Here is a 16531-nt window from a genome sequence, read left to right on the forward strand (position 1 = left end):
TAATGATAAAGGAGAATGACTGCTTAGATTGGGGGGAAAAACCTTCACTTTTTTAGGGGTAAATAATGAAACTAAGCACCGTTTAGTTTGATCTCAGGTAAAAGTGAATGACACTTTGAAACGCTCTCTCTCGCACTCCCGGTCATCATATTCTTTCTTTAATCGGTGCTCAGATTTGAAACTTCGAGGAGGAAGCATCAAGTTGAAAGCGCCGCTGAGATTTTGGTCCCTTTTTAATTGATTTTTATTTTCAAGAATGCGTTTGAGCGATGTTTGGATTTATAAAGCTTACCAATGATTAGAAAATTATGTTTAATTTATTTTTGTCACATGGCAACAAATCAAGCACTAATGTATTTTCTTTATAAAATATTTGTGGTAGCTATCCTAACAGCAACCACATAAAATTTGCCACAACTTAGTTATCAACCAAACAGTTTAACTTTGCCACGGAATGTGGCAAGCCACATGTGTGACAAGCAAATAACCTTAGGCGTGGCAAGGTGTGATCGGCAACCAAACATCCCCTTAGTGGCCAATGTCTGCTTCCTCAGTTTTCTATCAAATATACTTCGTCCTGATTAGTTTAATTTCTTGTGCGTTGTAGTGAAGAAAAAAAAGAAACTCAACAGGGGAATTGAACAACACTTTATAAAGGGGATAAAAGAACATGGCTACCAATATATGGTCGACTAGTTAGAGAAAGATGGATAGTATATATGTCCAAATGGTTGCTCGGTGTACGTACACCCAGATGCATGATGGATAGATACGACAATATGCGTGCCTGTTTCTTTGAGCTTCTGACGGCAAGAGCAGCCTCCACATATATGCAAGTCCAGACTCTGCTCTTTGAGGCGGTCAAGGATAGTGCTTGTAGTTAATTCAGAATGCTTAAGGTCATGTTTAGTTTCCTCCAAACTCCCAACTTTGATACTATGCAAAAAGAAGATTTCCCATCACATCAAACTTGCGGTACATGAATGGAGTACTAAATGTAGACGAAATCAAAAACTAATTGCACAGTTTTGTTGTACTTTGCGAGACAAATCTTTTGAGCCTAATTAGTCAATATTTGGATAATAATTCACAAATACAAACGAAATGCTACAGTGTGCTACAGTGCTATAACAGTAATTTTGCACCTCCAAACTTTGGGCAACTAAACAAGCCGGCTCTTGTCTGCTGCTACATGCACTTAAGTTTTCTTCCAGGCCACGTCCTTGCATAGGCTTTGTGCTTGTCCTCCACTCACTCAGCTTCCAGTGAAAACAGTCCCAGAACGGAGCATTATACTCGTGGGATGGTTAGAAACTGTGTTTCAATGTGGTAGCCTATTTCCTAATGCCTGCCATTACTACAGAAGAAGATTGATGTTTGTCCCCTTCTCTCTTCAGCTGGACGTAATCTATCCCTTCTTGCTCTAATTTCCCTTGGTCTTCTTTTTTGTGGTGACAAAGTGAAGGGAGCAAGGGAGAAGTATATAATGATGTAAAGCGAATTAATTTGATCATACAGTCGATCAGGGGCGGAACCAGGATGAACACCTCGAGGGGCTAAATAGTAGAGATTAAAGGCTAGAGCTAGAAATTAATGGTGATTTGAGGTTTTATCTACAGTATTTTAGAGGTAAAATCAGGCTCTTGGAGGGCTGCAGCCCCTAGCCCCCCTTGATCCGCCCCTGCAGTCGATGCCTGTATGACATAACGCAGCATATAATGTAGTTTCACGTCACTCAGGACCACACACAACCTTTTCTCGAGTCTTTATTTTAGCTTCAATTTTGGTTATGGCCCAAATAGTTCAGACTTCTCTGTAGAAATATGGTGATATATAGCCTTGAGTATTCCCATGGTATGCTAGTTATTGTTAGTTACTGACAATGTGAAATATGTTTTTTGTGGGAAACTGAAGGGTGTAAATGAAATGCAGAGATGTGCCCCTTTGTCAGTGGGAAAATATATGTGTGAGAACAAAATGATGATATGCAATGTACGAGGCTTACAATTAATGTACTTTCACATCACTCAGAACAGACACACAAAAACTTTCCGTGGCCATTCTGTTTGCATAGGTTTCGCTCATTGGAAAATGACAGATTTTTTAACTTTTCATTCTTATGGATGTGTACAAATGCAGGAACAAACCTTATCCTAGTTAATGTTATTTCTTATTAAATTTATAACGACAGGCTTGGTCGCATGATAGGCTAGTAAATCTTGAACATCGTCAGATATCGTGACAAATGACTACGGCCAGAGCTGGCTAGATTAATGTGAGGCAGCAAATTTCATCGCCAATTCCACTCGGCCATTAACTATGCTCCTTGGGCCAGCAACTGGCAGATGAACAGGCAGGGGGACGGATTGGCGTAACCAACAAAGAAGTATGCCAGTGAGTTGCATGGTTATGGAGTACACGATAACGTTGTTTTTTCATATATCGAACACCCTCCTTATAATTGCTAGTGTAACAAGTAACATCCACATGGAACATGGATGAGGACCTTTCGTGGTAGCCTATTTCCTAGTGTCTTCCATCCTGATAGCCTAGTCTTTCATCCTTATTTTCCCCTCCTCCTGTGTTTCTGAAGAACAGGAGTGGCAAGTTAGGCCGCACTAGTATATATTACATGATTCCTATAAATGAGGAATACTACCACATCCTCCCACTACTGTACACTCGGAGACTAGAAGCCCTGATTATCCTGCCACGCTGTGGCCCACCTTTGAGATTGCCTCAACGGCTCTACGTGTGTTAACACTAGACCGACGCCTGTGTACCGGAGTAACAGGGCTCTGTTGGGGTAACCCCCTTCGGAGGGAAGAACCTTAAGCGATTTGTTTCGTCCCTGCGTGCTCGATGTGCAGGAAGCCGAGGGCCTTGGATATTTTGGATCCGGGAGGAAGAACGACGAAGGACCCTTTGGAATGAAGACGTCAAAACCAGCTTTCAGGGTCTTCGGAGGACCTGCGACACGGTATGCGGGGCTGGAGGCGAACCGAAGGCCGCACGGGCACGGACGAAGTGTCCGAAGGGGTGGTAAAGATGAAGGCACCAGTAGCTGACCGCCCGGCAGGAGGTCGCACAATGCACCAGCTGGAGGAAGCCGTACATACATAGGCCGTATTTCCTGTTCTACCTTGGAATATTTATAGAATTTAGCCGTTGTGTAATGGCAGATTGTAATTGTACTTTAAGGCGGTTTATCATCTCCGCCACTGTAGATGGGATGGCTGGTCTGAAGCTAACGCAAATCACTCACATTTATCGTTGTTTGCTTGCTTGACTTGGTGCCATGCGGAGACGACGTTAGGTTAGATACGAGAACTAATGGATCTGATCAAGGGGCTCCATTCCTCTTCCACTGGTAGAGAACTCATCTTCTATGCGTTCCCTTTTGTCCCGGTTTAAAGTTGGCCCATGGTAAAAGGTGGCGCGTCACGGTAAGCTGAATTTGGGGCGAGCTTTAGTTCCGATTGTAAATACCAATCGGGACTAAAGCCGCCCCTTTAGTCCCGGTTGTAACGGCCAGTTTTTTACCATCGATGGTCCCTCCTTTTGTCCTAGTTGGAAGCTCCAACTGGAACAAAAGCCTCACCCTTTTGTCTCGGTTGGAGTTACCAACCGGGACAAAAGGTTTACTCCTGGTTGGAACCAACCGGGACAAAAGGGAAGGGGGAGCGTTTGTTCAGAAATAAGGCGAATGCTAAGTTGATGCGATGGCATAAAGAAGAATGTAAGCAAGATGAGATGCTGAGACACCCCGCGGATGGGGTCCAGTGGAGGTCAATTGATAGAGCATTCCCGGACTTTGAAAGGGATGCAAGGAACATAAGGTTTGGTTTAAGTACTGATAGATTCAATCCATTCGGTGAGTTGAATAGTGGTCATAGTACTTGGCCTGTGACCCTGTGTATGTTCAACCTTCCTCCTTGATTGTGCATGAAGCGGAAGTTTATTATGATGCCGGTGCTTATCCAAGGCCCAAAACAACCCGGCAATGACATTGACGTGTACCTGAGACCGTTGGTTGATAAACTTTTACTACACTGGAAGGAAGAAGGTGTACGTGTGACTACTGCCCAAAATTCCCACTTGGGCCCCCTGGGCGGAGTGGTGTCCCTTGCTATGGAGCAAAGCGAGGGCGAGTATTGCTTCCTGACAGTGACTGGGAGTTGAACTTTTTCTTCATTTCCCCAAGCTCATTCCTCTTATGCTCCAGGCCAATTGCTTTGTCCAGCAACTTCTGAAAGCTAGGGAAGGTATGCGACATTAGCTGGTACTGGAGTGGTCCAATCAAACCATCCAAGAATAACTCCTGCTTCTGCTCATCATCTGCGATATCTTCAGGAGCATAGTGGGACAACTGGACAAATTTGTCCCTGTACTCAGTCAGTGACATATTCCCCTGCTTGAGATCAAGGAACTCCTTCTTGAGCTTCATTAGTCCAGAAGGAATGTGGTGACTCCTGAAGTTAGTTCTGAATTCCTCCCAGGTGATGCCATTGGTGTTGGAATGGGTGGTGGTGTAGGCATCCCACCAATCTGCAGCTGGTCCCTCCAGGTGTCCTGAAGCATATAGAACCTTCTCTCTGTCAGAGCATTGGGTAATGTTCAGCATCTTCTCCACAGTCTTTAACCAATAATCAGCATCAAGCGGGTCTGGAGAGTGTGAGAACGTCAGGGGCTTGTGGCTCATGAACTCCCTGTGCTTGTCCCTTGGTAGTGGCTGCTACTGGTTGTTGTTGTTATTGTTGTTATTGTTGTTGTTCATCTGATTTCCCACGACTCTTTTCCCATGTCGAACTCAAACACCACTTTCCTTCCCGCTGAAGTAAAAACCTCTCACGATAACCCTATCATAGAGGATATAGGCTATCATAGAGTAGATGGACTAACCTTACCAACACTGACACCACAGCAAACCTCGGCACCGCCCTGGTGTAGAGCAGTTCTTCCCACGAATGTTGGAGAGTCCGAGGGCGACCATGGGACGCCGGTGAAACCACGGTCGCCGCCTAGTCACCCCCCACGTACATCGTATCTGATCGGATTGTTATTCAAGGGCTTATTTGCGTGTGCTGCTCTAGTTCATGTTCATCACCAGCATTCCAGCAAATCGCGAAAGCGCCAGTGACAAATCCTGGTACGTTGTTCTTAACAACAGGCTAACATGCATATGCAGCCTAATATAAGCTCACGTTTTCTAATCGTGGAACTGGAACCCTTGCTAGGATTGATTCGTTCCTCAAGTATCACACATGCTAGGGTTGAGTGTGACTGTGTGCGTTTGTTCTCAATGTTAGTCTCTTATTAAAAAAAGGTCTTTATTACTCTATTTTTTATGGATAACAATACTTGTTTGCAAATACGTAAAAGCGAAGCATTTTGTATTCTCAACAAGAAACACTGAACCGTCAGTTACTACTTTGAAGGAAAAAAAGAAAATAATGGAACGATCACCAACCATACCGGGCCTAAAAACAGAAGAAGGCCGTGCAAACCGGCGGGCCCAACAGTTAATGAGGCCCATTTTCATTCGTGGGCGGCTTCAGAGAGAATTAAACTATTATTCCGGCCCCCTACTCTAACCACAGCCCCAAAGCGCCTCTAGCCACATTTGTTTTTGGTCAGGAAGTTTCATAGAGAACACAACACAACTGTCTTTATTCTTGGGCCTCAGAATGGGCCAGCATTTCTCTGGTCCCCAATCTCCTCCCCTCATGTGGCAAAGGGTGATTCCCCTCAAAAAGTAGATAAAAATGTGTCAAATTTATCCATCTTGTTTGCAGGGTACCGGCTCGGTTCCATAAATTTCGGGAAAAGGGTAAATTAAGTTCAGACTTCGGGGGAGGCTTGCATGCTTTCATATCGCTTCAGTGCTAGCATTTGTAGCCAGTTACAAAAAAAAATGGAATGTAAATCAGAACTGCCAATAAGGAACAGAAAACTACCAGAAGGAAGTTATATTTTGAACATTAACAAGGAAATCTCCTCGAACAAGCAACGAATCCGCTGGGAAATGAAAACCGACTTATCTGGCTGGCCCATTCGGTGTCCCCACCGCGCCAGTGACTCACTCGCAAAGGGCAGGAAGGAACCGGCAGGGCAGCCGAAGCAGCGCCGTTTCAATTCGGCGCCGTTCGTGCGTGCGCCCCTCGTCTTCCCCCGCCCGCCCGCTTCGGCTTCCCCAAAATTTCCTCAGCAATACGCATTCGCATTTGATTTCCCCCCCAACCCCAACTGCCTCCGCCGCCGCCCTCGGTCCCCACGCCGCCGCCCTTCCCATGGCGTCCCCCTCCCTCGCCGCGGCCGCCACCGGCCCCGCCTCCTCCCCGCTAGCCCTAGACGCCATCCCCATCGCCTCCCGCCCCCCGGCCGCCGCCCCGCGGAAGCGCCCGGTCCTCCTCCTCGACACCCGCCCGCACCCGGCCTCCCCGACGCCCCCGCTCCTCTCCTCCACCGCCGCGGCCGCCGCTGCGGCCGCATCCGCTCCTCCGGCGCACGCGCGGCGCAAGAAGCCCTCCCACCCGCCCCGGCCGCGGTGGCAGACCGCGCTCAGCATCGCCGCGAAGAACGCCGCCCTCCTCGCCGCGCTGTTCTACCTCGGCGACCTCGCCTGGCGCTGGTCCCACCCGCCCCCGCCCTCCCCGCCGCCCGACCGCGCCGCGCTCGAGGGCTACGCCGCCCGCGTCGACGAGGTCGAGGCCTCCCTCGCCCGTGCCTTCAAGATGATGCAGGTGCAGCTTGAGGCCGTCGACCGCAAGATCGACGGCGAGGTCGGCGCCGCCAGGGCCGACCTCGCCGTGCTGCTGGAGGAGAAGCGGCTCGCGCTCGAGGGCGGGCTCAACCGTCTCGACGCGAGGGCCGGCGAGCTCGGCGACGCGCTGGCGGGGCTCAGTCGGATGGAGTTCCTCCGGAAGGACGAGTTCGAGAAGTTCTGGGAGGAGGTGAAGGGCGGCCTGGCCTCGGGTTCCGGGAGTGAGGTCGATCTGGACCAGGTCCGCGCCCTTGCCAGGGAGATTGCCATGAGGGAGATTGAGAAGCATGCCGCAGATGGGATCGGCAGGGTTGACTACGCTGTAGCATCGGGTGGGGGGAGAGTTGTCCACCACTCGGTGCCCTACGAGCCTAAACGTGGTATCTTCAGTGGGTTGCTGGGTGGAGGTAATCCTGACCCTCAGAAGATGATTCAGCCGAGCTTTGGGGAGCCTGGACAGTGCTTTGCTGTGCAGGGCAGCAGCGGGTTTGTGGAGATCAAGCTTAAATCAGGTATAATCCCTGAGGCAGTGACACTCGAGCATGTCTCCAAGGTAAGACATTTTGACAAGTGCCAACTAGAGAACTAGCAGTTGTATCATGCTATGTGCATTGTTAGTGCTTACAGTGTTAAGTTTATCTGTTTCTTTGTGTATAATGTACGATCCACTCGAAGTTGTAGGATGTGCCAGCTCTCTGTGAAAATGCTAGTAGAACTTAGCATCATTGCTTGACATGTTTGTAGCATTGAGTCCCATTGTGCAAACTGCTGGGAATTTTTTCCAAGTGATTTCATTTGACCTACATGAAAGAGTAGAATGTGTGAGCAGCTGTGAAACCATTAGTTGTTAGAACTTAGAAGATTAGAATAGTTGCTTGATGGCTAAATGCATCATGCTTGTAGCACTATGTCCTATCTTAGTCTATTGAGGATAGAAGCCTTCTTGTGTAAATCATGTTTGTAGCATTTTGTCCTTTCTTAATCAATTGAGGATAGAAGCCTTCTCCAAGTAAATTATTTTTGTGATTAGCATTCTTAACCACTTCATGTCTCCTGTCTAATGGGCTATTAATTGTTACATTCCATGATTAATGGCTATCATCATACATGCATAGACTATACAACAAAAGGAAATCTTGCAGTAACAATCATTTTTATGCTAGTAAAATTTCTATCTGTTGTATGCTTATCCTATGTTAATATGAATGTTATGTTCTTGATTTTTTTTTGCGATATGCCTTCATTTAGATTTGAGTGGTTTTTGTAAACCTTGCTCTAGAACTTTTGAATTGTGTTATGAACTGATTGCTTCTGACATTGAGCATGGTGCATCTTATTAGATAAATTCAAAGAACCACCTTGCGACGCTGTCCACTCTTATTAGTCATACTGTATAGTTGTCCCAGGTTATGACCTTACATGATTGTTGCTAACTGTGCTAACATAATATTTACTGTTTAGATCTGAGTCCTTTATATTATTATGTTGACAGTGTTTAGTGGCAACTGTTCTAAACAACTGAACACAATCGTTTGGTTAGGGTTGAATCGATGAATGTGAGGCGAACACAACTCTGTTTATCCATGCTTAATCTTCCTCGTTAGACTGCACATTTTGATTGTTATGTTCATAATTTTGCTTCGAAGTTCAAGTTCGTCTTGATTCTTTACCAAGTACAAGCTGATGCTTTTAATTTTAGTTGTCTCTCTTGACTGTTGCAATTGGTTTTGTTGTAGCTTTTATCTTCTGAATAAACCGTTTCTTTTGTGTCCTGTTTAAGTGTTACTATGACTAATAGCAATTAGTATCAAGAGACAAATAACTGTGCAAGCAATTTCTTCCCTATTTGTTTGATTGAAGATGACATTGCTGGGCCCACAGGTTTGGTTGGTAAATTGCTGGTGTTTGAGATACTATCTTAACCAAAAAGGGAAAACTCATTACCCATGTATTGATTAGTACTTATGGGGATTCAGCTGTAGGTAAAACCAAACCCACTTCAGCGAAACATGACTATTGGGTATGCAAGATATGTTCAACCTCACAGGAAAATGTGTTTTCTGTCTACCGGGCATCATTTAAATCCTCAATAGTACTTTCATTTTGTTCCAGTAAGAATATTTCCTTGGTACATGACTGACTACTAGGTGTGTGGCATGCAGGATGTGGCATATGATAGGTCCACAGCTCCAAAAGATTGCCGGGTGTCTGGATGGTATGATGAGACGTCCGGTGAGACCCAATCAAGTCATGCTGCCAAGATGGCTGCCCTGGCAGAATTCACATACGACTTGGACAAGAACAATATTCAGACATTTGATGTTACAGCCCCAGATGTAGGCGTGATCAATATGATCAGGTTGGATTTCACTTCGAACCACGGAAGCTCACTGCTGACGTGCATCTACCGCCTCCGGGTGCATGGCCGCGAGCCTGTCTCTCCAGGCACTGCAGGTTTTCGGGCCTGAGAGCAGTGGGGAAAGGTTTTCAGTACGCTTTAGGGCTTGCTCTTTTTACCCATTCTGGTTTAGCCCTAGGATGCTGTCATGTACAAACTGTAAATCTAACAATTGTTTGCTGGGTAACTTTAGTCCAATGGCATGTGGCAGATGTTTAGTGTGTGCATTAAATGGATATGGATGTCCAAAAGCTTTTTGTGTCCTGTAATATGGGTTGGCGGCTTGCCGCAATTTGTAGGCTGAGTGTGCGAAGTTATCAGAAAAAAAATGATTCTACTCTGTTTCGGAAAGACACCAAACATGGTAAAATCTTCTTGCCATGGGAATATTTCCCCCAGATCTTCGAGACGCATAGTCTGTCTCAAGCTGTTCCAGCAAGAAAGTGTAGTGCCGACAAATCTATGAGATAATATTAGTAAAATAGATCTATTTAGTCCAAAGGTTAATTATTGAACCAATCCCTATAATTATGAACTCAATGTGAGATACAAGGGACTAGGCTCTCTCTCTTGTAGTTGTAGATAGAAAACTTAAAATTAAAAGCACTATTCTTTCAGTTTTTCGGAGGACAGTCTCTAGAGATTTTGTTTTTTCAAAGCAAATATCGTGGCAGATGATTTGAGTGTAGCGTACCTATCCTAATAAAAATAAAAAAAAAGATAAAAGGGCAGCGTAAGCAGTTTCCGATTAAAAAATTAGCTTTTGGCATCGATTTACTGTAACCGTTATTTGACCTGTGAGTCGAAAATCAGCACTCCGCTCCGCTGCCATCCGGACGGCGAGCGCGTCGCGTCGCGTTCAACCGTCCTTCCCTTTTTTCTTTCTCCGCTCCACGCCTCCTCCCCCTCTAGCTCTCGGCCTTTCTTTCATAGCGGCGACGAGAGGGCGAGTGGCGCCGCCCTTAGCTAGGTCTTCGTCGGGCGCTTCGCCAGCGACGAGCACCCGACAGGTATCATTGCCCATTCCTTTCCCTTCCTGCTGTGCGAAATCGAACACCCAAAACCTTACTGTATGCTATTTGTATTCGGATCTGATCTTTTATGTTACCTACTAACTTCGATTTTTTTTGCAAAAATTATCGGTGTACATGTGCACCCCTGCTACGGATCACATCGTAGTTTTACCAGGAATCATCTGTTTTTTTTAAATGAAATCAAGAATCATCTGATTAATTGAAGGGCATAAAAATCAGAACAATAATCGACCTCATGCAAACACTGCGTTTGCTTTATTTCAAGATACACTGGATTCCTCTGTTATCCTTGGGGTATCCAATCATATATGTGCAATCTGCTGTTAATGAAGCCTTAATGCCTTTCCTTTTTTTCATGAGATCAGCCTTTTGTTTTGGTCACAGGGAATCAGGGATGGCCGGAAAAGGAAGCTATGTTCCACCGCAGTATATTCCTTTATACGGCCTAGATACTGAAGAGGATCGTGTTCCTGCTGTAGAAGAGAACCATGCCACAAGCCATAATAATAAGCTAAGCCGGGATCCAACACAATGGTCTTCTGGCATTTGTGCTTGTTTTGATGATCCACAGAGCTGTATGCCACTCTCTGACCTGTGACCTCTTGATTTACAGAAGAAAAATATAAAAGGTGCCTTTTAGTTGCATGATAGTAAACACAATATTGTAATAGATTTCAAATATATCATGTTTGGTGGTTAGGAACAAATATGTGCTTCAGACAGAAGTTTGACTACATCTATGACTCTGCAATGACATATTAAAAATGACAGAAGCTTCATTTTAAAATTTTAACCTGCAACCCCCTTGCCTCTTTTCTTTGTGAATATTTCTTGATGATGGATTTCTAGGCTGAATTAGTTCTTCTAGATGAAGTAACAATATCTCTGCATGTTACTTGCCATGTGTCTAACCTAAATTTACTACTCATCAAGCGCATATATCAACATCAACTAGCTATTTCATGAAAGTAATGCGGTAATGTTCCATAGATTCTTATTTTGAAGTGCAGTAGAAATATAAAAGCTTTCATTACCCTGCTGCTGCATGATATCCTCAGTGAACATGTGCAGTCTCACTGACTTGTATACAGATGCGGATGACTAAATGGTCAAACCTGTACACTTGTGAGAATGAGTGGGAGTTTTGTAACAGCGTCGAATATGTATTTGTGTTCTTATTTATTGGGATCTTATCTATGGATCAATGCTGCCCTCTCATTTATGGGTAGAAAAAAATTGGCAAAGGTCACTAGGTCAGAACTACTTCTCGTGAATTTAATTATGGTCTGCAGCTGACTTTGATTTTTTTACAAGTTTAAGAAAAAGATTGTAGGATAGGGTCGACACAAATCATTGTCTCAATAGAATAAGTTAATTTTTAGTATCATCATGCTCGTTGCTCCAATGAGCTGTCATTCAAAACCATAGGTTATAGGGTATCTTAATATGTTAAACCATAGGTTATAAGGTATCTTAATATGTATTCCCTCCGTCCAAAAAAGAATGCCATTCTAGTTTTGTCCTAGCTCAAACTATCTTAAGTTTGACCAAGTTCGAATATTTATGATACCAAATAAGTATGGTTGGATTCATCATAAAGTACATTTTTATAGTATACCTATTTGGTGTTATAGATGTTGATACTCTTCTCTGTAAACTCGGTCAAACTTAAGATAATTTGACATAGGACAAAACTAGAATGGCATTCTTTTGGGACAGAGAGTACCAGTTTGGCTCTGCATAGCATAAGTAAAAATAGGAAGGTTTGGTAAAATAAGGAACAATGCATTTCTTAATATGGAACTGTCTGGCTCGGCATGGCATGAATAAAAGTAGGGAGGTCAGCTAAAATAGCATTCATAATTGTTTGCTAACGCTTTATTTTATCAGTGGTTTACCAATTGGTTCAACTGCCAACAAATATTCCCATGGTATGACCAAACAAGAAAGGCATATGATGGAAATGTGTTTGAATAGCACTTTTTTATATATTTATTGGGTATATTGCTGTATTTCTCAGTTCAATTGGAAGTGTCATCATGAAATGCATAATCGTGTATTACTGAAAAGTCTTATCTAGTTGGATAATGTGAAAAATGCCATCTGATTTGCTGACCATTTTTCTAGGTTGTATTGGTGCAACTTGCCCCTGTTTCCTTTTTGGAAAGAACGCACAATTCTTGGGATCTGGAACCCTTGCTGGATCATGCACTACACATTGCATGCTTTGGGGCCTTCTTACAAGTCTCTGCTGTGTGTTTACTGGAGGCCTTGTATTAGCAGTTCCAGGGTCTGCTGTTGCTTGTTATGCTTGTGGATATCGCAGTGCACTAAGAACAAAGTACAATCTTCCGGTATGCAGTTTGAATCTGTCAGTTGTTATATTTTCATTCATTTTTTTATTTCCCTGGATATGGACGTTTAATTGTCTTTAGATGTGTCAGAGGCAATGTATGTAACATCCTTCAACTTTTCACCACTACTGAAATGTGGCAACTGGTGTGTATGCACCACAGTATTTTTGTCGTTTTGAGTTCAATTTCACCCAATACACACTAGGAGTTCATAGGGCGCAACATTCTCTGTTTCTAATATTGAACTTACCCTAATCCATGTGCCTTTTCTAACACTAAAATAGATTATATAACTGTTCAGTAGATTATAAGGGACAAGTTTATTGTACTTGTATTTTCCATCTTACGGATTCATCAGCTTGTGTAATAGTTCAGTTAGCACTTCACAGAAAATTTTATTTGCAATTGCATTGCATGCCGTGCTGTCAGCGAAACTGGCTTTCTTTGTATTGGAAGAAGCAGGGCACTCCTAGCCGTGCTAACACTTTCATTGAGCAAAACAACAAGCCATTTTTTGCATGTGTCAACTAAAAAAGCCAGTTTCTTATTTTCAGTGTCGCAGAATTGAAGGCTTTGCGAATAGGGCACATAGTCATAAGTTTTACAGTGCAGATTGGGGGATTTATCTTTTGGTCGAAATGGTCTTTGGAACTGGATGGTTTGGAAGTCAACTTATGAAAGTGAGCTGGGAAATAACCATTTTTTATCATCATAGGAAATCTGGTTAAGTTGATCTAGAATTAGCCATTTGCATTTCAACTGTGTATGAATTTCAGCATTCTACTTTCATCCACATCATTATGATTTTTTTACTGTCTGTGTAATGATGCTTTATGGTTTCTAATAAAATCAAATATTGCTCACTCCAAAATACTTGTCTTGTGTAGGAAGCACCTTGTGGCGATTTGACGACACATTTATTCTGTCACTTGTGTGCCATATGCCAGGAGTACAGGGAGATCCGGGAGAGAACAGGCAGTAGCTCATCTTCAGCTCCTAACGTGACTCCACCTCCAGTTCAGACAATGGATGAGCTTTGATACTAATTGATTGTATGAATGTAATCTCCCTGAACTGACAGATCATTGGTGAGTGGGTGGGTGTGACCTGGTGCTGAGTTTGCCTGCCAGCGTGGCATATTTTTGTTCTTGTGCTCCCGGAGTGTTTCTATGAGGTCTGGTTTCATAGAGTTGTTGTAAAGGTAACTTTTGAAATAGTGAACCACTGACAGTTCACAGAAGTTGTAAACGAGCTGTATCACAGGGCTGTAGCAGAAGAGTTACTTGTAACATTTTCCATATGTATTGGCGAGAGGATGAGAAGAAAAGGGTCTTGTCTTGTAGAATGTTTATTGTACTTTACTGCTTGCAAGTTACAAGTGTCTTGTAGATAGCCAAAGTGCTAACAGCCCGCGGGAAAATTTTGTGAGACGGGTTATGTAAAATTTGAGTTCTATTCTAAAATTTTCGGTTGCATAGCACAAGTATAAACTCTTCAAATTACATGGCACATATATACAAAGTTTCAACCACTACTTTATTCTTCATTTCTGCTTTTCGTGTACACTCCCATGTTCAGTTCTCTCTGCTCATTCAGCATCCATCCATCACCCAGCCAGAGGGTTCACCACATGCCCAAGGAACATCACAACGCCGCTCCTCTCCTCCACGATGGCGAACAAGAACGGCCGGTCCGCCACAAAATCCACCGGCGGCAGCCGTGCCATGCGTGCACACTGCTGTATGCACACAGCCGTGGCTGCGGCAGCCACGGTGCCCAGCTCGTCAACCTCTATGGTGGCCTTGTGGTACACTCCACTGATAAAAAGCCCGTCTCCGCTGGTCACCATACCGGAGAAGTCGCCGCCTCGGAAGGCTCTGGTGACCCCCAGCTTCTTCATGTCCTCCGACGCCTCGAAATCGAACGTGAACTTGAACTTTGGGACCATGAACCGCCCCACCGTGACCTCGTCCACCGGCGTGTGCTTCCTGATGAACCCCGGCGTCGAGACGGCCCTGTCGTAGAGGTCACCGATCTTGAGAGCCTCGCCGTCGGGGAGGAGCAGAAGCATGTGGAACGCAGCTTGGTGGCCGCCGCCGCTCTTGTATGGCAGTTTAAGCGCCTTGAATCCCGGGAACACGGCGATCAGCTGCTCGTTGAATAGGTTCGCCGTCATGAACGGCGCGGACACGGTGTCGCCGCCGGGGAGATGGAACGGCGCGGTGAAGGTCCTGAACGGGTCGAACGGCCGGGCCCACGTTCCCTTGAAGTAGAGAGCGTTGGCGAGGACGAGCACCGTGGACGAGTCGACGGAGCCGGGAGGGAGGACGTCGGTGATGAGGCCTTTTGTCGCCTCGCTCACGAAGGCGTTGACTCGCCGCCTCGCCATCTCGGGCTCCGAGGAGAAGTCCACGGGCTCCGCGACCGCGGCGTAGCGCGACGCGGCGGTGTTTGCGAACTCCGGCGTGAGGAACCGGTTCCGGTCGACCCAGACGCCGCAGGCGAACGACGCCGTCTCCGCAACGTCGGGGAGCCTGCCGACCAGCACGGTGGCCGCGGCGCGGCACAGGTCGTCGAGCGAGTCCGAGCCGAGGAAGCTCAGGAGCTCGCGCTGCGTCTCCCCGCGCGTGCCGGCGGCCACCAGAGCGAGCGCCGCGTGGAAGGACAGCGGCGAGACGATGAAGTTGCGCGCCTCTCCGCCGCCCGCCGTCCGCAGGGCGACCTGCCTCGCGAGGGGCAGGCACGACGCCCCGCCGTCGGCGTCGCAGTCCGTGCGGACAGGACGGGCGCTGCCAGGGAACAACACACCCGGATCGCCGCCGCCGCCTTTCGGGGCCGCGGCCCCGCCGCCGGAGCCTCCAAAGGGCACCTGGCTGGGCGGCCCCCATGGACATGGCATGGTCAACGCTAAACGAGGATCGTCAAATGGGTTCGCGAACACGGGCGTGCTCCACGGGAAAGGATCACGGGGTGGCTGCGCGAAAACGGGCGCGCGGACGTGCTGGCGGAGCGGCGGCGCGCACGGGTGCGGCGGGGCGAAGGCGAACCAAGGCCCCGGCGGCGTGGCCCCGAAGCTCAACAGGTTGCCCGCTCCTTGCCCTCGGCCCGTGTTCGCATCACGCGGCCGGCCCCCGCCGATGCCGCGGGAGGCCGTTCGCGTCGCGACGGGCGTTCGGTCGTCACCGTCCGTCTCCGGCCATCCGTCCCAGCGCGGCGGCGAGCTCATCGGGTGCGCGCACGCTGCGCGGCTTCAGAGCTCACTCACAGCTTTCCGGCGACGTGGTAGCTCTGGTAAGTAGAGTCAAACGTGCCGCGTGCACAGTTCGTCGCACTAGCACGAACGCCGCGGGATCGATCGATCGATGCACCACCACCGGCGAACTGTAACGAAAGTTGATAGCGTCGAGCTTATACTCTAGCTACGTATGAGCTATATGCCCGGCGTGTGTAGCTCATCGGCTCACCGGCCACCGGTGATGGTCGTTGAATGGCGCAGTGGCACAAATTGATAGCTAGACTGGACGCCTGGATGCGACGGGAATGTCGGATGGCGAGGTGCTCCATTTATTGAGAACGGCTTGCATTGAGCATGAGCAGCATTGTTTCGTGAATGACACGTTAGCTCGCTCCAAATCAACTGACGCTCGAGTATTCTAACGAGTAAAACATTCGGCAAGCGCGTAAAGCTTGGTTTGGTCGTACGTCGTAGAGCTTTTTGTGGCGAACGATCGAGAGATGGGTTCATGGCATAGCGTCTGCTCGACGCAGTTTTCACGGCATCCAACAATACGTGACAATTATTTAACGAAGCAACATGTTGTTGTTGGGTCAGTTGACCCGACCAATTTTGCTAATTCCATGATAAGTTCCACTATAAAACCAGCAGATCTCTAAACATATAAGATTGCATTTATTTAGAAGAGAGACCCTGATGATGACCTAGATGATATAAATTCTAGTTTCCAAAACTCAACAGACACGA

General features: G+C 46.5%; 3 protein-coding genes across 3 annotated transcripts; 2 read left to right on the forward strand and 1 right to left on the reverse strand.

Annotated features, from left to right (window-relative positions):
- Window positions 1-6149: 6149 nt before the first annotated feature.
- LOC101764197 (SUN domain-containing protein 1) lies at window positions 6150-9516 on the forward strand. Its single transcript, XM_004967683.3, has 2 exons — window positions 6150-7316; window positions 8926-9516. Exons 1-2 carry the CDS (start codon window positions 6291-6293, stop codon window positions 9229-9231), a joined length of 1332 nt encoding a protein of 443 aa, XP_004967740.1. The 5' UTR covers window positions 6150-6290; the 3' UTR covers window positions 9232-9516.
- Window positions 9517-9979: 463 nt separating this feature from the next.
- LOC101764609 (cell number regulator 5) lies at window positions 9980-13894 on the forward strand. The gene is made up of 4 exons (XM_004967684.3): window positions 9980-10171; window positions 10580-10770; window positions 12323-12549; window positions 13437-13894. The coding sequence occupies exons 2-4, from the start codon at window positions 10590-10592 to the stop codon at window positions 13587-13589; spliced, it is 561 nt and encodes a 186-aa protein (XP_004967741.1). The 5' UTR covers window positions 9980-10171; window positions 10580-10589; the 3' UTR covers window positions 13590-13894.
- Window positions 13895-14004: 110 nt separating this feature from the next.
- Window positions 14005-16066, reverse strand: LOC101767628 (putative serpin-Z12). The gene has a single exon (XM_022826280.1). It carries the CDS (start codon window positions 15773-15775, stop codon window positions 14156-14158), a length of 1620 nt encoding a protein of 539 aa, XP_022682015.1. The 5' UTR covers window positions 15776-16066; the 3' UTR covers window positions 14005-14155.
- Window positions 16067-16531: the final 465 nt, after the last annotated feature.

The sequence above is a fragment of the Setaria italica genome, chromosome V (assembly GCF_000263155.2).
Source record: "Setaria italica strain Yugu1 chromosome V, Setaria_italica_v2.0, whole genome shotgun sequence".
In the NCBI taxonomy this organism is placed as follows: domain Eukaryota; kingdom Viridiplantae; phylum Streptophyta; class Magnoliopsida; order Poales; family Poaceae; genus Setaria; species Setaria italica.